General features: G+C 32.1%; 2 protein-coding genes across 2 annotated transcripts in view; one reads left to right on the forward strand and one right to left on the reverse strand.

Moving 5' to 3' along the window:
- Window positions 1–745, forward strand: part of LOC115879382 (leucine-rich repeat and guanylate kinase domain-containing protein-like) — an 83,705-nt gene extending 82,960 nt beyond the window's left edge. Inside the window, exon 15 of the mRNA XM_030896171.1 lies at window positions 1–745. Coding sequence (XP_030752031.1) covers window positions 1–106 — 106 coding nt within the window. The 3' untranslated portion in view covers window positions 107–745.
- LOC115879383 (protein pinocchio) lies at window positions 159–25,487 on the reverse strand. Its single transcript, XM_030896172.1, has 4 exons — window positions 25,232–25,487; window positions 20,016–20,076; window positions 2,917–3,163; window positions 159–1,208 (listed from the first exon to the last, which is right to left on the reverse strand). Exons 2-4 carry the CDS (start codon window positions 20,063–20,065, stop codon window positions 1,077–1,079), a joined length of 429 nt encoding a protein of 142 aa, XP_030752032.1. The 5' UTR covers window positions 20,066–20,076; window positions 25,232–25,487; the 3' UTR covers window positions 159–1,076.
- Between the last annotated feature and the right edge of the window lie 68 nt (window positions 25,488–25,555).

The following is a 25,555-nucleotide window of genomic DNA, read 5'->3' on the forward strand; positions in this document are numbered from 1 at the left end:
GGAAATTAATATATCTGCTAAACAAGCTAAAGAATTCGAGTTCAAAAATGAAAAACATATATGTGATGACGGCATCTGTCGAAATCCAGGATGTCCAGCTTTTTAACATATTTCATTTATAATATATTATTTTTCGATTAACCAAAATAAAGAGACAGTTTCAATTAATACAATTGATTTATTTTTATCATAAGAATACAGTGTTATATAAATTTTTCAGTCATACAAAAAAAGATCATTTTATTCTACATTCTAAAGCGCATAGAAAAAATTACTAAACGTTTAGGTCATTCCTGAAGGCGAGTTTTCAGTTCAAACTTAAATTTATTTATTGTACGTCGAATCAGTGTAGAATTAATTTTAAACTTTTTTTGCTGCCATTCTTCGGTCGATTGCAAAAAATAGAAATTTGAACATTTTCCTTTAAACATAGTTTTTAAAAATTCTCTTGGGGTATTTTTTTAGCGTTACATTAATAAACTGAGTATCGTTTCTTCAGTTAATGAAGCAAAAACGCAAGAGAGATGGGAGATTAAAAACTATGTTTTACGTTTTGTAAACAACACGGACTAGGCTATCTATATAATTCAACTAAGAATTAGGGGGTAATTGTGATATTACCAAATTTGAATTAATCGGTTTTAATGTAAAACAACAGCAAATAGAAGGATTATTTCTTGAAACAAGAAATGGTATTATAATTTTTTCGATTTTTTAACAGGAGAATGATTTAAATGGGTGTATACATACAACTAGAAAACAATACAGACTTTTGTGTTCTTTGCGAGTGACCACTAGTGGATGCACCTTTCTACGACAGACAAAACGATCTTCAAAATATTAGCGCGTTGGTCAACGCGGCGAGATCTCGAGACAATCCTCCATAACAATGACAAAAATACACTCCTTTAACTCCGTCTCCGAAAATAATTATAATCCGTACTTAACATAACGATTTACGAAAAATATTTTACTAGCTATATAAATAAATATCTCCCTGTAATAGAGGTATAATTTAGTCTAGCCTGAACCTATCCTAAAGCCTAATCTAGAATAAATTAGAGGGTGAAATGGCGTCATGAGGTGGCACTTAACCTCTCCAGACGGTGACTGAGGTCCTGGGAAACAGGTGATGAGCACTGGTCTCTTTTTTGCTGGGTGGCGGATTTACATTCGCCAGACCATTTGGCCTTTCCACTGGCGTGGGACTGTAAAAAAGAAGGATATCATTAGTCCATTAATTATCTTTTATTAATAATTTTATTTATATACGCCTAGAGAAACTTATGAGAATTCAGAACCTGGAAATTAGTGGAATAAATTAGTGGTTTCATTTATCATAGAAGCTTATTCTTCTAATTTTAATGTAAGCAATCAGAATGCTAAATGTAGTGGTAGTAATTTTCAATTAGTAGAAACGCTTAAAAAACCTTTAGCTTCATTCGGAACCTCGCAATTAGTGGAATAAATTAGTGGTTTCAATTAACGTAGAAGTTTATTCCTCTAATTTCAATGTAAGCATTCACAATGCCAAAATTAATGGTAGTAATTTTCAATTAGTAGAAACGCTTAATGAACCTTTAGCTTCATTCAGAACCTCGCAATTAGTGGAATAAATTAGTGGTTTCAATTAACGTACAAGTTTGTTCCTCTAAATTCAATGTAGGCATTCAGAAAGCCAAAATTAGTGGTAATAATTTTCGATTAGTAGAAAAACTTAACAAACCTGTAGCTTCATTCAGAACCTCGCAATTAGAGGAATAAAATTAGTGGATTCAATTAGCGTAAAAGTTTCTTCCTCTAGCGTAGAAGTTTGTTCCTTTAATGTTCCTTTAATTTCAATGTAAGCATTCAGAACGTCAAAATAAGTGGTAGATATTTTCAGTGCTTCATTCAGAACCTCGTAATTAGTGAAATAAATTAGTGGTTTCAATTAGCGTAGAAGTTTGTTCCTTTAATTTCAATGTAAGCATTAAAAACGTCAAAATAAGTGGTAGATATTTTCAGTGCTTCATTCAGAACCTCGTAATTAGTGAAATAAATTAGTGGTTTCAATTAGCGTAGAAGTTTGTTCCTTTAATTTCAATGTAAGCATTCAGAACGTCAAAATAAGTGGTAGATATTTTCAGTGCTTCATTCAGAACCTCGTAATTAGTGAAATAAATTAGTGGTTTCAATTAGCGTAGAAGTTTGTTCCTTTAATTTCAATGTAAGCATTTAGAATGTCAAAATTGTGGTAAAACGGTAGACATTTTCAGTAAGTAGAAAAAGTTATCAAACATTTGACTTTTCCACTAATTATACTTCAAAATTTGCGAGAAAGGTCATTTTGGCCGTTGATTATCTTCCGTCAAGAAAAATTGTATGTAGTTAGAAATCAAAAGTTGATTGTTTTAAAAGCTAAATATTAGGCTTTCTCTATGGATACAACTTTCGTTAAGTTAATTTTATTAACTTTAATTGTGTTTTTTAAACATTGTGAATGATCGTAAACTAAAAAGTATAAGATGTAATTAATTGAAATCATTAATTTATTCCACTAATTGCTAGATTCTGAATGAAACTTAAATATACTTGCGAGTAATTTCATTTTGACCTTTTTTTATTTTTATTATTGTTTTAATTCAAATTAACGTCAAGAAAAATTGTGGTTAGAAATGAAAAGTGAAGTCTTTTATAAAGTAATTATTAGGCTTTTTCTGTGGATGCAACTGGGTACCCCAAGCTATTGCTAGAATATTCTATTAATTTTAATTGTAATTTTTTAGACATTGTCAATGATCGTAAACTTTTAAGTATAAAGTATACTTTCAACCACTAATTTTGAGATTTTGAATGAAACCTAAGTCAATAAATCGAAAAGTGTTGTACCGATAGTGCATGTTCAATGTAAGCCAATCTAACGCATGTACTCACAGTGCTCAAATCCCGTTTCCATATGGTACCACAGGCTCCATCGCACTTAGGACACGGTCTTTCCATGGCGTAGCCCCCGCACTCGGAGCAGTCTAGGGACACGTGAGAATCGGCCCAGGAGACTCCGCAGGTGAAACAGCAGTTCAGCTGGTCCCTAAGCTCCTCAATGGTGAGCACCGTCTCGGCGTGGTGGCCGTAACCCCAGGAAGTTATGTCTTCCAGACTATGGCTCAGAGTTGCCAATGAACTGAAATAAAAAAATGATATGTTTAGCTATACGTATAAGTAAGTTAGGTGGTTATAATACGAATTTTATGTTGATTAACTGAAAGTGTTATTTTATTGTCTTATTATTATTGTCTTATTGTATTTTATTTTGAAGAAGCTGTTAATCTAAATTTAATTGTTCTTTTATGTAATATTCCTAATTAAAAAAAATATTGATGAAATAGCAATTTTAATTATTACTCAATTTCGAATAGATCTAATTCTTAATAGTTCCAAATCGATATTAATGACGTAAAATTGATTTATTTTGGGTTAGATAAGAATACATAATATATATGAAGAGTTATTTATTGCGCGTGTAAATTTTTATAGTTACAGATCGGAATGAGCCAGAGTTGACTCATTAATTACGGTGTTGGTAATAATATAATTATTTTTTTTAGCGCGTTATTCAGCGCCGTGTTAAGGTTGGCGTGAAAACATTTACCGGATGTTAAAAATGGCTACAATGTATTAAAAGCGATACTAGCACATGATATTCTACAAATTCAACGAAATGAATCATTTAGTTGAAAATGAGTAAATCATGAAACACTTGGAACTAGAAAATTTTCATGGAACTAAAGAGAAAATAAACAATTACAGAGAATAAAATGGTTATTTTCTCGTTTTGATGAATAACATCTTTTAAAAGATTAGCGTAACCCTAATTTAAGGCCTCATATCTGTAACTGCCGACAGCAAGTTTTATTCAGTTATTCTCTACATAAAATATATTCAAAGATGATAATAATATGGTAACATCTATAATTATAGGAATTCTTTGCATACATTTGAGGTACGCGAATTGATTAATACATTCATTCGAATTTTCACACCCACTGATTGCGTCGGTTGAAAATAATTCCAACTTTACGAGAGGTATTTTGTTGATTCATAGAAATACTCATTGTTTTCAGAATATCTACTATTTATAGAGTTTTTTTACCACTAAATAAGCTGGAAAATACTAACGAAATATGCAAATACTGTAAAACACTGCATTTTTCTGGGAACATCGGTACTAAACATATAAATCTCTAAATATTTGTTCCATCTGTCATATTTTCACATTTATAATAAAAGAATCGATAGTTGAAAAGAAAAAAAAAAGACCCAATTTTATACTTTCTGGTTGCATCATTTCTTATAAACACTAGAGCCACATTCGTATAATTTTACCTCATTAATTAACTGTTATGAAGTATTAATTCAAATGTGACTTTATTTAATCATATACACGACACATCGGGACAGGTCAACTATCGCTTCAACGCGATCGCGAAAATGTAAAGAAGGAGCAGAGTAAACTATATGTTGCATTCATACTAACAAAAGCCTCCGACTCTGTAAACAGAGATGCACTTTGGGCAGTTCTGCAAAAGTTCGTAGTACCCAACAAATTTCTTACAGTGTGTAAAAGTCTCCATAGCAACAAATGGAGAGTGTCACATCATGGATCACTAAGCGATACCTTCCTGACAAATACAGGAATTAAGCAAGGATGTGTCTTAGCTCCTCTCCTATTCAACATATTCATGGTAGCGCTCTCTAATATAGTGGACAGCAAACTGCAGGAAAGATGAATGATGAATGGGTGTTAGATACAGGTATGACGGCGGTCTAGTTGGTAAAACATATACGGTAAAAATACGTATAAAATTCATCACAGAACTTCAATCAGCGGATGACTGCGCTCTAGTTGCCAAAACGTTTACAGCAATTACAAGAAATGCTGAGAAAACACATATACCTGGGCATACGAGGCTTGGGACTTAAGCTGGATATCGATAAAACTAAAATCATGTGCACTCCCCTGGAAAATCATAACAGTGCTATAAAAATTGGAGAAGAACTATGGAAATATGTAGCGGAATTCAATTACCTTGCAGTTTGATTTCGGAAAAGGCCAAGATCGACTCTGAAATTCAGCACAGAATTAGCAGCGCCTCAAGAGCATTCGGGAAATTAAAAGGCTTCGGGAAATTTAAAGAATTTAAGATTTCTACAATCATGAGCACAAAAACGAAACATGCAGTGTACCGAGCAATAATAATCCCCAGGATTCAAACTTATCAGTCCTTGAAAAAGCTAGCTGCGACAGCGCTGAAGTCATGATTACTTAATCCCGCTTAAGATGGGCAGCTTGTAGACGGTAAGAGGAAACTGGGTGGACAACTCAAAAGATTCAAGGATATGTTCAATGAAAACTTAAGGGGGATAAGCATGCAGAATTTGTGGGAGGAAGCAGCGCACAACAGAAAACGATGGAGAAGAATTGTAAACCCATTTAACAACGACAACCAAAAAGTAAAGAGGCAACAAAGTAATGAGATTTTTGAATGTCCGGAGTGCGGAAGAGAGATAACATCACGTATCGGGCTTTTCAGTCACAGAAAAGCTGATGAAAGAAAACGCCTTGCGTAACTATCTTCTGATGCGTGTCAAATACTCGTCAGCGAGTAATGGCAGTAAGTATTTTATCGTGATTGTCGATATGTCCACAATTAAATATAGTCTATCGAGCGAAAGAATATAACATTAATAACAGTTATTTGTCATTTTTGAATTGCCATCTATCGAAACTATCTTAGGTTTCTGTCATAGAGTTATAGGCATTAGTTATAATACTTTATACTTGAGATTTTGTGTAAATAATTTATAATACCTAAAAATGGCTACATATTAAAAAAATACTTTTTTTTTAGTAAAGTACGTTGGAAATGTACGACTGATTTTAATAAACGGTTTACGTAAATTAGGTAGTTTGTGTTAAATATCGGGCATTGACGCAAGCGACGTTATGACGAACTTAAAAATTGAAATATGGCGAACAAAAAACACCTATTGTTCAGCGGTTGGACTAATCCGTAGAGCCACGAGCCTTTAGCGTGACTTAGCCGGATTTCACCGTTTAGATGACGTCGCGTTGATTCGAGTCCCCAGAAATAAGTTATATATCTAATATACACATCCATTAACAAGCATAATCGGATTTTAGAAAATCCACCGATTAGACATGGCAGACAGTTTTTTTACATACTGTATCTGATAAATTTAATCTCTTCTATTGATAAAATTCACTTAAATATTTTCAATTATAAGCCTAGATCCTGATCTCATTCATTATATGATTCCATATCACAGACGAATATTAAACATCTTTTCATATCTTTGTAATATGCCATAAGTTGGCCTATGACCCGTGTTTTTTTAGAGGAATGTTAATACACAATACATTTATTTTTTAAAGACACAACAATTTTCGGTATGCACCTAATCAGTAGGAGTTGGCAATGTTGGCATTCAACAATTTTTTAATACAGGGTCGCTGTTTGGTTTGGTTAGGTTAGTATGGAAACGGTTTGGTTTGGTTTGGTTTGGTTGTGAAACGGTGGATTATTAGGTAATTAATAGTAATATAATTAATTATTAGGTATTTGGAAACGGTGGATTATTAGGTAAAATATAGGAGGTACCGCAAAAGGTTAAATATAAAAGTTATAGGGTTTATAAATATCTATTAGCGAGTAATAAATTTATGTATACAGGGTCAGTCATAAAGTCGTAGCCCATAAAAGTTTCATTTTTTAAACGGAATCTCCTGTATATTATTGCATATTTCGGTTCTTCCTCCAATTCTAGGCAATGTGTAGTAGTAAAATCGAAATACACACAATGTACCACAAACCAAGCGTTTCCGAGTTATTGACTTTTGAAATATAAAAATATCACTTAAACAATTTGATTTAATTAATGTCGATATGTTCAGTTTCATTTAACGATGCCATTCTGCCGAAACTGTTATACTTAATAATATTTGACATTATATCTCAAGTTAGCATTTATAGATGTATAAAATGAGATTATATCGAGTCTGGAAATTACAAATTTTTTGTTTAACATTCCAACAGTTAGTAGAAAATGGTCGTAGAGGTTTCATTGTGGGTTTCCTCGATTGGTTCTGCACAACCCTTCTTCCACAAATTAAATCAGATTAGAGTACAGTTAACAAACTAATGTACTAATTAATAATAAATAATATACATATACAGGGTGTCCCACTTAAGATGGGTACAAACCAATATCTTGATTGTTTGTTGAGCGATCTTTTGCATTTTTGGCAGGAGGCTGTATGGCTATAAGACGTACATTTTGCCCAGGGTAAGAAATGCGATACCTCATAGACGTGCGTTTTAATGGGGTTTGATATTTTTCGAGTCAATAAGAGTAAACTACCCTTAGGACAGTATTTATTTCAAATCTGATAAAATATATTGAATCCTCCTTACTCAAGATACTTAAGATCTAATTTTCACAAATATTGATACAGGGTGTGTTATTAAAATAAGACATTTTTATTTTTGTTATTTTTTTAAGTACTTACGACGCCACTGGATAAACAACTGGTTTATTATCAATAACCAATTATAACCAATTATCAATTAATAATCGATTTAAGTTTTCAGATAGCTTCCATAATAATTAAGATAGGATACAAAAACACTAAATATTTTCAATTTATTTTGTTTACTTTAGAAAATTGTTTCTTATGGTAAGGAGGATTCAATATAATTTATCAGATTTGAAATAAATACTGTCCTAAGGGTAGTTTACTCTTGACTCGAAAAATAGCAAACCCCATTAAAACGTACGTCTATGAGGTATCGCATCTCTTACCCTGGGCAAAATGTACGTCTTATAGCCATACAGCCTCCTGCCAAAAATGAAAAAGATCGCTCAACAAACAACCAAGATATTGGCTTGTATCCATCTTAAGTGGGACACCCTGTATGTATGACTAATATATCAACAAATGGACTATGGCCTTTAACGAAATGATCAGTCTCATACTAGCCTTCAGTCAATAACTCTTAAATTGATTCGAATATCGCTTAACAAAGTTATTAAGAAACCTCATTAACCTCTTAATTAATTTTTGAATTTTATGTGAAAAATAATATTACTAAAACAATAAGTAAAAAAAAATTAGTGCGTTTTTGAGAATAACAAGAATTATTAATGATAATTTTAAAGAAAAAGGTATAAAAAGGTGAATATTTACATATAATTGCAAAAAAGCTGGGTAATTCACAATTTATCAATATCACGTAAATGTGATAGCAAAAAATATATATTATATCGTTAATATTTTTATCGCATTTAAACAAAGGGTGCATTATGCAATAAAGTCAATAAAGTAGTTATATAAGCGCTACAATAATTGTTGTAAGGCAGTTTACCGCCTCCAAGGTTTCAGGTTTCGTATTCTGTGTATAGGTACATATACAAGTGCGTCCGAAAATAAACAGCGCGAGGCAAGGCAAAACCGACTGAATTTAGACATTATTATTATTAAATTGCGTATGAGTTCAACATCTTTGGTCTGTATTTAAAGTGGCGCCAATAATAAACCACTGGAAACGACGCAAGGCTTTTGCTTTCAAATGAAACGTACTTGTACGGAGCCAGTGTTGACGTAGCGCTAATAGTTTTCGCCTACAAAGTTCATTTTGACGAAGCTATAATAAAATTTTATAATTTTAATACCGTGATATAAACTAATGTCTGGTTGTTGAGTATGTCATATAGCTATATAAAAAATATTTATTTTTTGTTTCGGCCTTTTTGCAAGTTATTCTCTGTAAACAGGAGAGCTCCCTATTACTTCAAAATGCTGATTTTGAAATGTGATATAAGATTCATCGATATTTTTGAAGTTTGTTGTACATACATCTGTAATTTAAATATTTCTTTAGAATTTTTGCATTTACGTAGAACATAATAAAGAAACTATATAATATAAGAAGATTAATAAAGTAAAAGATATTTTTGTTTTCATTAAACAACTTTCTTTTTAAGATAAAAAAAATCGGCTGCTAATCAATGAGAAACTACTATCTAACCAATAAAATAAGCATTCATTTAAATACAGGTACCCTTCGTAGATTTTTTTATAGTTGAATTAGAAAATCAAAGTCTACGTTAGTTTTGTTTTAACTTCTTTGAATATTGTTAATGAACTTAAATATTTGCTATAAAACGTAAGAAAACCTGTTCTAGCATACCGCGAACTTAAATATCTGCATCAATAAAGATGTGATTTAGCTATAAATTAAAATAAATATTGACAGATTTCTTGTGCTTAACACATTTATGGTTTAATAAAATTTTAATTACTAAACCTTTCCTATAAATCGGTGAAACCATAAGAGTTATTATGAATTCTGTGAGATTTTTTCCTTGGTAATGGTAGTAAATAATATGAAGTTTTCCGATTTGTAAATATTTTATCAAAAGAAATAACTACACAATAACCGCCTCTTATAAAGCTGAGATAAAATCCCATACATCCCTTTTCCTTATATTATTATTTTCCCTGGCCTTGGAATTACCTTAATACTTCTAGAAAAACAAATAATCAATGAAAGTGTCTTATATTGAAGGAGAAAATTGAGAGAAAGTTTAACATTAGTAGTAATTTTGAAAGAGCGAGAGAAATTTAACAAAAATTAAATGGAGAAATACTAAACTACTAATAAAATAATCTGTCAAAATCAAAACATAATAACATTTTCGCACTCACTAATTAGTTACCAAGATACTACTACAAGAAAACATTTCTATTCAAAAATTTCAGCTAGGATGTGCTCTCTACATACTACAATTTAACAGCACGTTGGTCATCTTTTACGAAATAATATAATGGCTTGTAGAATGTAGAATGGTTAGGAGGTGTATGTTTAGTGTGTATTTTATAGATGTATTGTGTGTTCTCCTTTCTTGAGTTATAACGAGTTATAACTCATCATGCAGTCTCAGGGCTTTAACAAAAGCCAGTATCTGAGGCGGCTCCACAGAGACCAGCCCTCAATCCTCGACAGCAGCCGTACCAAAGGTCATGGCACCAAACGGTCGTCGTCTCGGCGCACTCAGTGATAAGGTGTTCTGGTGTTTCATCTTCCCCACAGAATCGGCATTTGCCGTTGTTACTCAGCTTCAGCCTACTGAGGAGACAATGTCCTGTTAGAAACCCCGTGACAGTCCAAAGTTTGTTTTTACTTAAATCAAGGAAAATCTTTGATTTTTCTCGGTCGGAAGTTCTGAGGAACTTTTTCGAGTGTCTTAGACCGTTGGAGGATTCAGTTACGGATGGAGTATTCCAGGTTCTTCAGTTCCGCTTTTACTTGCTTTCCACTGGGAAAACAGAACGGTTCTGGTTCAGTTAGTTCGCTCCTTTTTTAGCTAGCTCATTTGCTTTTTCATTGCCTTCTATACCTTGGTGAGCGGGCATCCAGAGTGGGAGGTCTTATTATACAGGGTGGTCCGAACTGTATTCCGGAAACTTCAGCAGCATATTCTGCAGATAAAAATAAGTAAAAAAGTTCGTATAAATGTATGTCCTAAAATGCTTAGTTTCGGAGACAGGGTGTAGAAATTTCATTTTTATTTCGATTTCTTCCAAATAATTTCTGAAGTAACGTAAATATTTGTATGAAAATTGGTGTCTGGGGATTTTTTGATATGAGAAATTTGATTTTGATGTCAATACGACTCCTACTTGTAGAGGGCGCCACCTATGTATTTTTAACTGGTTTGAAGAGTAATAACTTTTCGTCCATACCTGTATAAAACTACTGAGTAAAAAATATTCATTTAAGACGTTTTTTACGTAAAAAAGGTCTCTTGGTAAAAATCGCTACACGTAATGGTTCTCGAGATATTTGGAATCGAATTTATCAATACCTGTCATCATTGACATAAATTAAACATGTTGACTAAATAGTTATTAAACTGAATTCATAAATTTGAAATGATTTCGAGTCAAAAGTACAACAGAAACTGTTTTATCATCATTTTTTCGAAGAAAAATTTTAATGATTAATTTAAAAAAATAAAAAGTTCCGAAATTTATCATTTCAGTCAAATAACTATCTACTCAACATGTTTATTTTTTATCCATAATGACAGGTATTGTCTACTTCCATTCTAAATATCTTGAGAACGGTTACTTGTAGCGAGCAAGAGACATTTTTTACGTAGAAAATCACGGAAATGTATAGTTTTTTACTAAGTAGTTTTATACAGGTACGGACGAAAAGTTATCACTCTTCAAAACAATTAAAACACACGTAGGTGGCGCCCCCTACAAATAAGAGTCATACTGACATCAAAATCCAAATTTCTCGTGTCAAAAAACTCCCAGACACCAATTTTCATCCAAAGAATCAGAAATTATTTGGAAAAAAATCGAAATAAAAATGAAACTTCTACACCCTGTATCTCCGATATTAAGCAATTTAGGACATACATTTATACGAACTTTTTTACTTTTTTTTATCTGCAGAATATGCTGCCGAAGTTTCCAGAATACAGTTCGGACCACCCTGTATAATGGCTTCTTCAAGGCGCCAAAAATTATTATCAAAAAAATAAATAAAAATAGATTATTATTACAGTTGGGGGGTTGGAACCTTTGATGTTACAACAGTCAAATAAAACACTAATTCACCACAATACCCTAAAACACTTTATTTTTGCATTGGAAGCGCTCACCGCTAACCCTGTTAGCATCATCAGCAGATGATTAAAACTGTTGGAGTTTTAATAATATGGTTAGCGAATAAATGCCCGTCCAGTGCAGAAGTAAAGTGCTTTGGTGTATTGTGGCAAATTAGTGTTTTATTTTGCCAATATTAACGCAAATAAAAACAAGGAAAAAGTAAAGAAAATATTGGACAAAACAATAGTTTTTTTCATAAAAAAGAACTGGTTTTTCTCATTCAGATTTATTGAAGGAATTAGAATCAGTAGAATTTATTTTATTTACGAATGGATTGTGTATTTTAGAAGAACTTCATAACATGGTGGATCATTTAGTAGAAAAAAAAAGAAACTTTAAAGTGATTTTAGGTATCTAACAACCGGACGAAACTACCAGGACTTAAAATTTAGACTCAATCATATCTCCATAGCTCTGATCCAAGATTATCCCAGAAACGTGTTGCCGTTATCCAAAACCGAAATTAGATTGTGTAGAATAAATTGTTTTATAAACCTTACGATGAGCAGGGAATTGGCGAGGGTATAGAAGGGCAACTCAATAGGCTGAACATTTAACTAGGCAATTTAGACAGGCGGTTTCATTAATTTGGTTTAATAAAACTCGTATAACATGCAGATTCATAAAAAATGTACTTGACACATGTAAGTGTTACAACATCAATATATTAAACCATGAAATAGTAATCAGGATTTTGTCAAATGTAAAAACCCAAACCAAATTAATGTTAATCTTGTCGAGTCCATTTCATCGAATTTGCGGTATACATATTAGCGCAAAAAATCCATTCTCAACATCAGAACCAGTTTGAAGCGGTTTGAACTGGACTCAATACTGAAGAGAAATTCCAAAAAATACCAGTTATTTCATTGTTTAACTAATTATATCTGAATAATAATATAAACTTAACATCAGAATGACAATGACGACACTACACAAAGATATTTTAAATAAATCAGAATGGTAAGCGTTACAATAATATCCGTTTAACTAATCCGTTTTGACGCCAGTGATAATGTAACCTCTCTTTTTGAAAACAATACAATCCGCTTGATCCTCTATTTGCAATAGTATTGTTTGAAGAGAAGGACATGAATAAATACTATAATATACGTCTGTAGCAGAATTTTTCCACAAATAGTCATGTAGGGATCTCTAAAAATAAAAATGTATAAACTAGATACACAACATTCCTTCAATAATAAATTCTTCCATTATCATTTCTGTGTCATTTTATAGGTGGAAAAATTTAGTAAACCAGATTACGCTGCGTAGAACGCCATCTGTACAACGCCGAGGTCAATTGTCGTGTCAACGAATGTCTGATATGGCAATTAAAATTCGTAATAACCACCATGCTGTTAGTAGTAAAAATCACCTTTGACTCGCACTAATTAAAACAAAAATATCTAGGATTGAAGATTGAAGGTTTCCGAGTATGGAAATATATAATATGATCTACGATCTACGTTTTTTGCGTTTTTAGCGTGAAGCGTCTTTAGCGACTAAAACAAAATAACAGGATTATATAGGAGTGGCCATACCAAAAGCGTGTAGCGTTCGGCGTGTCTCGCAAAAAACGCAAATGAGAACAAATCAGTTTGTTTTCTGTAGCCTCTTTAGCGTTTTCTAAGATGAGACCCCGTCATAGGCGGACGTTATATTTAATAATACAATAAAAATAAATTAAATAGTATGCATTTTTTTTTCATTTTAGGGTATTATCTAAAAATATTTTTATAAAGAACATCTACTGTTTAGGAATATTCTATTAAATTCAAAAATTTGAAGAAAATGTTTGAAAAAGTGTAGTTTGAAATGTTGAAAAAGTAATAAATTAAAGAAATATTTTCTTACGCGTAAAAAATAGTTTTTTACGTGTAACAAATAGTTTTTTACACGTAAAAAATATATTTTTTTGGGTAAAAAAGTTTTTTTACCAGAAACAATAAGTTTTTGACGCGTAAAAATTAGTTTTTTACGTGTAACAAATAGTTTTTTGCACGTATTTTTTTTTGCGCAAGAAAGGTTTTCTACCAGAAACAATAAGTTTTTGACGCATAAAAAAAGACTTTTTTACGTGTAACAAATATATTTTTACAGGTAACAAATAGTTTTATTCGCGTAAAAAATTGTTTTCCACCAGTAACAAATAGTTTTATACGCGTAAAAAATAGTTTTATACCAGTAACAAATAGTTTTATATCAGTAACAAATAGTTTTATACGCGTAAAAAATGGTTGTTTACGTGTAACAGTTTTATTCGCGTAAAACAATAAAAATAGTTTTTTACGTGTAACAAATGTTTTTTTACGCGTAATAATTTGATTCGCTTTTTCAAAATTTGTATTAAAATATCGATATTTTTGATAAACACGTGGACTGCTCACAAATACACGTCACGTCACTACGTATTTCTAAGCCGTTCACACCTTTCGGTACAACGAGCTCGTGTGTTAGGGCCGTCTCACTGGCTCGTATGTCACGGCCTTGAATTTTTACTCCCAGCGCGCGTATAGAAGTTTCACTCCAAAATGTTTCATAAATCATGTTCTAAAATTGCATTAGCAACTAGAGATATTTACTATTCTATTATATAAATATAATTATTTATTATATTATAATTATAACAAGTACTAACTGCAACACTACATCAAAAAACTATACACATATAAACTAAAATTCGTAAAATAAATGGCAAATAATAATTATTATTTTTACACACACCACTGGCACTAGCAGTAGATTGTGTTTGTCTCCGAATATAAGCCCCGGCCCGTCCACAATTCAATCCCAGCATCTTTTATCTTCGTCTCTTCAACGCTAACGGCACCGATCTCGCCTATCTCTTTCTCACAGGATTGATTGTTGGACGGGCCGGGAATCCACGTGCTTGCGACGTTACTAATTGACATATTGATAGAAACTGCAGACCTGCGGCGTCTTTTGCGTATTTTTAACGGACACAAATCGAAAAAAGCGCTCAAAAACGGTAAAATGGCAAAAAGCGCTTGAAACGCAAAACGCTAAAAACGCTTTCTGTGTGGCCGTGGGCTTATCTTTTGATTGATAGACTATATACATATCTAAAGTTCATACCAAATAAACTTTTAGTCACGTGATTAAGCTTGACCGGCACAGCATTGCCCACTTTTATATATTTTCTTTTAATCAAAATATTTTGGGAAACAAAAATAAATTAATTATAAATATATAAACAGTTAACATCAACAAAACTCCTTCTTAACAGCACTTAAGAGACATAAAATATGTATAGCCTAGCAGAATCCCATTACGGAAATTTAGAGGGGGCGTTTACAATTATGTCCATTATTTTTTATGTTTTTCATGGTTCATTAAATTTCTATATACGTTTTCAAGATGACTGATATTCTAAAGCAGAAATATATAGGGATATATTTAAATATTTATATTAAGTTAAGAAAGTTAAAAAAGTTAAAAAAAAGAGTTTATATAAAATGTAATTTTTGTAATTCATACAACGAAACTAGGGTATTTCCTCAAACTAATGTTCAGATAACTGAATCTAATAGTTATTCTCCTATATATTTTTCCTTACATTATAAAACGATTACTATATAAATACCATGTTATGATTAAATGAAATAAATATAAATACACTCCTGGACAAAATTATCGCACCACGGCTTATTTCTTTAAGAAAATAATAAATATCAATTAAAACAATTAAAATAGGAGTTTATTTTTGCTCGTGCGAAAAACAGAACTGGACAAAAACAATGTTTACATTTTATTTTGGTGTCTAAGGTCAATTTTTTCTGAATTATTGAAATTCCTTATTTTGCATTTTTCCCTACATGTACCTAAGGCGGACAGTTTCAGTAGTACTTCGTACTGTTTCAGGTGATATTAAAAAATTACGATTGTGAAACATAAACCATTCCATCTATTGAGTATGGATAGAGCGTCACGTCATCTGACTGAAAATGAAGCTGTCCAAGCAATACCTTTAGTTGGAGAAGGTCGAAGTTACCGTTATGTGGCTGGCGTTTTAGGCGTGCATCACACAATGGTTATAAGTAGTGTTGGGAAAATTCGAATTAAATAATACGACTAATTCGATACTAAATTAAAACTAACTAATTCGAATTATCTTTTTCGATATATCGAGATAAAAATTAGTAGTATTTTATATTATATCTGTGGTAACCGAATTACAAATGAACATAAAACATAACCTCTTATGGACAAATACGAATATTAGTAATTAGTATAGTACTATTAGTAGTATTCTTTCGTTCTGAACGAACTGAAAATTTTCACTTAAACTGATTTATAAAGGGAATCGGCAAAGAAAGGAACGATCCGATATAGAAAAATCCAGAAATCATTGTTATTTCCTATACCACGTAGGAATAAATCAGTTTAAGTGAAAATTTTCATTTCGTTCAACCAAACCACAAACGAAAGAATACTACCATTATTTGGTTCATTTCCATCTCACCCAAATTTCACCGAACACTAAAATTAATTTTCTTCTTTTATCTAAATAATTATTGATTGCAACTGATAAAATAAAAAGAAATACGAACCGCACGTAAACAAGGACATACTTATATCGTTTTAGAAGAAGCTTTTATTTTAGATATGAGCTTTTCAATAGGAATTGAAACAATCATAAACTCGGCACTTTTAAATTTAAAACTTTAAATTATGGTTTAATTTATTAAACGGCTTCGGCACAGTTAATAGAATACATTGAATAAAGAATATTTTTTTTAATTTTTTATTCAGTGATAGAATATAGGTATGGCAATGGTTCAGATTTGTTTAAAATAGCCCCTAGACGAGCACTAGCTGGGACGAATTTATTTTTAGGTTAAATTTATAATACTACTAAATAATTCGAATTATTAATTCGATTGTGAAATATGAATTATTACTAATTATTCGATGGTGAAAATAATTCGATTATTCCCATCACTAGTTATAAGAGCTGTGCAGCGTTTTCGGGAGACCGGAACTTATACAAGAAGACCAGGACAAGGACGACATAGAACTACTTCTCAAAGAGATGACAATTTTTTGCGCCTCAATGTTCTAAGAAACAGAACATCTACCAGCCGTAGCGTAAACAATTTGATTAAGGGAAGTACGCCATATCAATATTTCAGATCGTACAGTTAGAAGACGCCTCCATGAAGCGAATTTAAGTAACAGAAGGCCGGGCAACTGGACCTCTCCTCAACAGACAACACCGTATCAGTCGTTTAAGATTTGCAAGACAATACTCGGGCTCGAATTTAAATGACTGGAGGCGCGTCTTGTTTACAGACGACACGAGAATTGGATTGCGATCACCAGACGGTCATTGTAGAGTCAGGAGAAGAGACGGTGAACGATATGCCCAAGCATGTATATCTCCAACGAAACTATTTCCTGGAGGAAGTGTTATGTTTTGGGGAGGCATCGCCTAGACCTGCCCTTAATGCACGCAGATATGTGTTGGAGATCCTTGAAGAACATGTAGTTCCATTTGCGCCGTTCATAGAAGCGGATTTTTTACTAATGCATGATAATGCTCGGCCTCACGTGGCTTTGGATGTTATTCAATACCTTAATGACGTGGGAATTACAACTTTAGACTAGCCCCCACGCAGCCCCGACATGAATCCAATAGAACATGTCTGGGACATCTCAAAACGGCGTATTCGGCAAAGAAATCCTCCTCCCCGGATATTAGCTGAACTGGAACAGGCTGCGCGTGAGGAGTGGGAAAACATTCCACAGGAAACTTTTCAAAATTTGATAAGAGGAATGCCACGAAGACTTCAAGCGGTTATTACAGTTAGAGGTGGCAACACACGATACTAATAATGCATTACGGTTGTTCTTGGGATTATTGTTTTTTTTTGTATTGAATTTGAGATTATTAAAAATCTATTTTTTTTCCTAAAAATGCATTTAGTTAGTTAAATCTCGTTTTGTTGAATAGAATATGATTCTTTTTTGCTAATAAATAATGCACTGTTGACAATGTTAAATATTCTATTTATTTACTTCTCTTAAAAAAAGTAAATATCTAAAAGCTAAGTGGTGCGATAATTTTGTCCAGGGGTTCATATCTACCTCAATAAGTGTATCTTTCCGTTTAGATACGACACAGAAAAAAATAGATAATATTTTTATAAGTAGAAATTTTTGAAAAGCGCTACATTCTCAATAGTCAATTATTTGCAAACATTAGAAACAACACTTGAAAATTTAGATACAGGAAAATCAATAAAACTTATCGTGCTGCACGTCATCAAAATAGCTGAAGAAAAAATGCCGTAATTTTGCCACAGCTACTTTTTTACTTTTTCACAAATATCTAATAAAACTCATAATTTTGTCACCGATATTCCATTTCAATTTTAGATACAAAATATACAATAATACAGGGTGAGTCAGAAAAGTGCAAATATTTAAGGGGTAGTATATTTCGACCCCAAAAACACGATGTGTATATATTATTATTAAGTTTTTTTTCGCGAAAAAGAAATTTTGAAATTCTGGAAATATTTTTAGTTTTTTGTTAAAAAATATAATTTCTTGATAATATGACAACATAGGTAGTAGATTAAATTTATAAGAAAGAAAACACAAAAATGACTCAGTGGTTCTCAAAATTAAAGAAAAACATTTTTTTTGCAAATTTTCTGTTTGTTGTTTGCTGAATTTTCTGCAAGTGAAATAACTCGGTTATTTTGAACTTATTTAAAAAACGGTAAAGAGAGTATGTTTCTTTTATCGAGATATACAACGCCTGAAAATATTTGCACTTATTTAAGACTCACCCTGTATTAATATATGAATATTTATTACACAAACGCTAACTTTTGTTGATTTTTGCTGTATATTCTGTTACAATGAAAAAAGTTCCTGAGCATTAAAAAGTTTAATAAAGATTTAATAGTAATCTAAGTAATTTAACGGCCGTTCTAATATTTAGATGGGGATGTTTTTTTTTACAAAAACTAACGGAAGTTATTGAAAACTTAATCATATTGACAGCTGAAAAGTTTCTCAAGTTTTGTTTCAAAATCGCAAATAATCGACAAGATATTTCATATTCAAAATTTAACAAAAAAAAAGTAATAAAGTTACTTCTATAATTGGCAAAAAATACAGTTGGGAAGATCTCTAATTCATTTATCGGGTAATTGAAAGGGGAACCAATATGGTGTACATTATGACTCACCCTGTCTCACCCCTTAGAATAAAAAAGTTTCCACTCAAACTCGCATTTTTTTGTTCAGGATATATTCCCGATAGCTACTTAATAAATTGTTATCTCTGTGTAATTGCTCTAAACTAATATTATATATATATATATATATATATATATATATATATATATATATATATATATATATATATATATATATATATATATATATATATATATATATATATATATATATTATTAATACTGGGTGTTTTTCAAAAGGGACACACCCCCTATATTTTTATGTTAGTATATGACATAAGTCAGGAATGATTGACCTATTTAGTTAGTTTCGGTGACTTCCTGTTTCACAGGAAATGACTACAACCTTTAACCTTTAATTAATTTGATAGAAAATAATATTCTAAATAGAATAGTACAGTAAATAGTATTTTAAATTTCAATCTAGTGTGCCACGACAAGAAATATAACAATTTGAATCAAAATACAAGTATGTGGTACCAAATTATTCGTAGAAAATGCTCTTTCCAAATATGTTAATCAGCCACTCTCGTTTCATTTGGAAAAATGTTTGGAAAAATAAGGTTTGATTAAAAATACGATTTCGGCTCTAATCTATTTTTCCAACGTTCCGTGATTAAAAATTAGTGGTTTTAACACACTCATGGCACTCTAGATTGAAATTTCAGTTCAGTTGTAGTTATTTCCGGTGAAACAGGGAGTGACCAAAACTAATTGAATACATCAACCAATCCTGATTTATATCCAAAATTTAACAAAAAATTACTAACATATCAAATCTGGTCACAGGGAGTGACCAAAACTAACTGAATACATCAACCAATCCCTGATTTATATCCAAAATTTAACAAAAAAACTGAATTACTACTATATCAAATCTCGTTTTTTACCTAAAATTATAGGGGTGAGCCAAGAGAAAAAATATTTATATAATACAAAAATAAATTTTTAAATTGTTTTATCGTATATCCAACATCCCTTATTGGTAGGCCCTTTCTAGCTAAAAATAACTGAATACTAGACAATGAGACCTACCTATGGCTGGAATGAATGTCGGTGGGGTGGTGGACGCTGGCGAGCGACATCTTTGATGGTACTGTAACAATTAAAAAACAACTGTTAATTATTTTGTACCGATTATCATCCGCATGTACCGTTTGTTGTTAACCGCGCTGTTTATGTCATATCCTTTCCAAATAATAACCCGGTTAAAAGATACAGAAGACGCTTGAAAAACATACAAATACAACCTTGAAAATATTATAGTCGCGGTCATGGACAACTTGACTCGTTTTCCGGAAACAGTATTATTAACAGATTTTAAAATCTTGAGTAATAGTAACGGTTATCTTACAAAATCGTAACTTTTCCATTATTTATTATTGTTAAGAAAAAGTTTGAATTTGTCATCTTTATTTTTAAAACAGTGTAGATTTACAAACGTTAAAATCAACAGTTCGACATTAGATCTTTTTTAGAATTATGTCGAAGTTACTAATATTATAATTTAAGACTTGATGTTTCGAATAGTTGAAACCAATGACTAAAGAATATAAGGACATGTAACGCCCCGATACGGGCTGCAGCAGAATTTGTGACCTTAGAGGCCATTCTGTTGATGACAAACAATGAGTCATCATTTGGTCACCAGCGACAATTTTAGCGATTTTTAATAGTTGGTTGTGTGTAGTGAACTTTGTATAAACTTTATTACAATGGTGATTAGTTGTTCAGCTTTCAAGTGTAAAAGCAGCAGCGATAAGAAAAGCCAGGAGTTACGTTTCATAGGTAAATAAACAGTCCACTCCAACTTTTTAGCGTTTTCTTATTGAATTCGATAATTATTCTTCAATTTCAATTAACATCTATATGTACTTGATATGTGCTATACGTCGATACTAGTTTTGTACCTTTTGTTAACATTTTAATACGTTTTTTTCGTAATTAACTAGTATGATACATCATAGGCGTAGTCAAAACAATTATCAGAAAATATAAATATTGCTTCAAACAGCTAGGTTAAGAAAAATATGTGCCACGGCACTGTTTGGTGACATCGGCACAATTTGCTCTCGGGTGTTATTTGTCCTTGGATTCTTTAGTCATTGGTTGAAACCAAATACGTTTAAAATAAAGTATACGGAGGGTACCGCTTAAATTCCTGTCCCGATATTGAAGGATGGCTATAGAATTTCAATGCATTTCCTACATAAGTCTATCCTTGGTTTGTAGGAGATTTGACTAAACAAAGATGAACCTATGTCTTGAAACCATTCGACTCGATTTTCTGTCCTCCTTCAATACTGGGACGTAAATCCTCTCATTGCTCTTATAGGGAGGCCGTCGTATATTTTATTTAAACGTATTTGGTTGAAACACTGATCGTTAGGTTAGGTTAGGTTAGGTTTATAGATTATAGATGCAGTCCATGCAGTCCCTTTAAGTTTCTTTTTCCTCCAATGTGTTCACGAGTTATATCATTTTATATCCGATTTTGTTGCGTCTCCACGTATTGCTATTTTTTGGTGTTGAGTCTAAAGCCTAATTTTACACTTTGTGAAGGTATTAAAATAATAAAGTAAGGTCTGTAATAAATCAGTATTAAAGTGACTAGTAAAATTCATGTGTAAACAGTTGTCTTGTAATAGTTGATAGTGTGCTGATAGTTATAAATGCAAGTGTGAAGTGTAAGTGTGAAGTAATTAGAAAAGATAGGTCTTATATTGGCCATGACTAGCTTTGTTTCAACAAAGTTTAAACCATATTCTAACTTCCATATTTACAGAGTAAATAAAAAATATAATACCTAGTTTTAGCTCGGTAACTTTCCAGGCGGAAACCAACTGAAAGCGGAACTAAAAAACATGGAAGACTCCATCCGTAACCTGGAATGGGAGCCCTCAAACGGTCTAAGACCCTCGAAAAAGTTCCTCAGAACTTACGACCGAGGAAAAAAAAAGATTTTCCTTGATTTAAGTAAAAGCAATCTTCGGATTGCCACGGGGTTTCTAACAGGACACTGTCTCCTCAACGAACACCTCAGTAGGCTGAAGCTGAGAAACAACGGGGAATGCAGTTCTGTGGGGAAAATGGGGAAACACCAGAACACCTTATCACTGAGTGCGCCGAGACCGTTCGTGCCATGAACTTACGTACGGCTGATGTTGAGGATGAAGAGCTGGTCTCTGTGGAGCCGTCTCAGATTGGTCTCAGATACTGGCTTTTGTTAAAGCCCTGAGACTGTATGATGAATTATAACTCGTTATAAGTCAAGAAAGGGGAACACACAATAGATCTGTAAGGTCGCTGTGATTAACTCCCCTCCTAAACATTCTACATTCTATATTCTAGCTCGGTAACGATCAGTGGTTCAGTATATATGTTACGGTTAAAGTCCAATGTCCGGTTAATGTCGACATTAACATGTTAATGTTTGGGTTAGGTTATGTTTTTGGTTGTTTTGTTGTGTGTTATTCTCGAGATTAACCGGGTAATGTCGACATTAACCGAACATCGGACCTTAACCGTAACATATACACACTTTAATAATAAAGGCAAATAAGACAATGCAAGTCCAAAGTTAGAGTTTTAACTAAGTTGAGATCTTACTTTGCCTTTAATCTTCAAATCAATTTATGTCGAAGTTGTTTAAATATATAAATAAATTTATGTATTTGTTCATCAACAATCTAAAGAGAAATCGACATTTCAAAGGTTTCAGTCTCGTCGCTTCTCCGTTTTATCTATTTCATAATAAAGCTCAAAGTTCAAAGTCGGCTAAACAACTTTTTTTTATTATTTTTGTAACAAAGTGGATCTCCGTAATTGTATTAAGAGAGGTAAAAATACTTATCGAATAATTGTCCAGCGTTTGCGTCAGAATATGGGACAGATAGCAAGCAATTCCCGTTTACAATTCATTATTTCATTAATTAGCACCTAATTAGTTCCTCGAATCCCTCAAGTAACAATTAGCAATTCAACTATAATAAACAACAAAAAACTATTATTTTACCTTAATTCAGTAATAGAAGCGACTTTTATGTTTAAACATTAAGAAATGCATCATTAACTATTTTAAATAAAAAAGTCAAGCTCTAATTGAATATAGAATTGGATTTTGGAAAAACACTGGTAGAAACCACTGGTTTGTTTACTACTTAGCTTTTAGTTTTCATGATATTTTTTAATTAAAACAATAATTATATCCACTGTTGTCTAATGATGAAAATTTAAGAAAAATTTCGCAATATAGAGTACCTATACAGTATGTCCAAGAGGAAAAACTTTATTATTATTAACATTTTGAGAAAAACGCATTCTTCATGAAAATTTTTGATTGTTCTAAAATGGTTAACCCTGTTTATACTTTTCCAAATTTCCATACCGTTTTAGAAAAAATTAGAAAAAATATATGGTTGCTGTAGAATACATGTATAATGGACAATTTTCAAAATGGTAAAAAATTCAAAAAGGCAGTGAAAATAACAACAGGCGGTTTATGCCATTCAACGTGTCTCAGAAATCGAGCCCATGACATCTATGTCGGTTTTGCTCTATCTAGTCAGGAAATAGGTTTTCTCTGTTAAAACAGAGCAATTTCGACCACCCGGTACATAGTACATTGCCAGTTAAACCACTAGTGTACCTATCAGAAAAATATACAATGTTCACAACTTAAGAAATAACTGAGATTAGCTAATAACCTCTAACCATCTTAGAGGCAACATGCAATTTATAATAAAATCAATCTGATCATAACCTAGTTTTTTCTCCTCTTTGACCTACGATTAATATTCAATATAAAATGCAAAAAATCAAACACGAGGTTGCTTGTAGGATATTAAGTATGCGATGACCCGCGAGTTCAATAAATCCCGATCAATCATTACCCTTTAGAATGCAAATTGTTATAAAAATAACACAAATAGCTACAGTAACTAACGTGTTGATAACATAAATAAGGAAGCTATTGTGTCTGGCTGTATTAATATTGAAGAACGTCAGGAATGTCAGTGTACTGTTCTAACCTTGAAGAAGGTCTTTGATATTTTGCAAATAAAACCAAATCTACACACGCCGGTAACTATGTCCTGAATTTCTTAATTTTATAAATACCAAAGTACGGATTGTCTGTAAATAATTAAACATAGACTGAGATTAAGCGATTTAAATTAATTAGATGTTTTAAGTAGAATAAGCAAGTCATTGTAATAAAACAATTTAGATAAAATAAAACAATTCATCATAGGTAACTGAAGTTTTTTAGATGCCTTTGTATTATATCCTAACATAAAAAATCCTATGCATGTTTTTAAAGGCCTGTGTATGCTGAAAGCACATGCCAAATTTGAACAATTTTGAGCAAGCCGTTTTTAACCTAATTGAAGAAAAACTGCATCTGTTTTTAAATTAAAACTGAACAAGTAACAATCAAAACCAGGCAAATGCCAACATAGCACCTCAAGTTGTTAACCTATGATTTTGTAATATAAATGTCAAATTGTAATTCCTAAACATTACGATTTTGCCTGTTTGTAACAAATTTTAAATTAAAAAAATGACATACAACAAAGTGACAAAATTATAGGTTGAGGACTTAAGGTACCTATGTTGACATTTGTCATTGTGACCTGTTCAGTTTTAATTTAAAAAAGATGCAGTTTTTCTTAAATTAGTTAAAAACACTTTATCCAAAACTGTTCAAATTTGGCATGTGTATTTAACATACGCACACCTTTAAAAACTTATTAACGAGTTAATAAAATCATCAGGGGAGCCAATATTTAGACAGTTGGGATTTCCTGTTTCCAATGTCGATGCACCATATTACAGTTTGTAATACTTGACTACTTTACAAATATAATTTCAGTTTAATCTGAAGTAATAAGTTAGAGAATAAAAAAGAGCTACAATACTCCAACCTATGATGAAAAAAAGGTTTTTTGAAAGGACCAACTATTCAATTGAGCTGATGACAGAAACAAATATTAAAAAAGGTCTTTCATTTCTTCTATGGTATATTACAATCATATCTAGTCCATCCATCTAAAGATGATGAAATTAAGAGACATTCTAATAATGTATTATTAAATTCTCGCCACTTTATAGGAATGAGGCTATTAAAGTATTCCATCAGTTTTTGTCTTGCTTAAAAGAAAGTTCCACTTTATAGCACAAAGGTGTTAACGTCCGTATAAAGCACAAACCAATTCAAACTGGCCACACACACTCAAAACATGAAAACTTACGTTTCGAATGAGATTTAACTGGCAAGAGCTGAAGAATAATCCACTCAAAACTGAGTTGTCAACTTGGAAGGTGAGTATGGGTTGATAAACTGCACGAGAAATCCGGTCAACAGAGGAAAATACGGCGTTTTACGCGTTAAAATGTAAAAAAAACGAAAGTGGTACAGAACGAATCGATGTATCGAGCGGAGATGTGAAACCGTTGCAGGAACACGAACCGACTGACATATGACTGAGCTCTAAGCAGGACTCAGGACGGTCGACTAGGCGTTTATATACTTGGGTCGCGCGAAGGGGGTAAAGAGGGGCGGACGGCGGCAAAAA

The sequence above is a fragment of the Sitophilus oryzae genome, unplaced genomic scaffold, assembly GCF_002938485.1.
Source record: "Sitophilus oryzae breed Bouriz unplaced genomic scaffold, Soryzae_2.0 scaffold_1576_pilon_pilon, whole genome shotgun sequence".
Lineage (NCBI taxonomy): Eukaryota > Metazoa > Arthropoda > Insecta > Coleoptera > Curculionidae > Sitophilus > Sitophilus oryzae.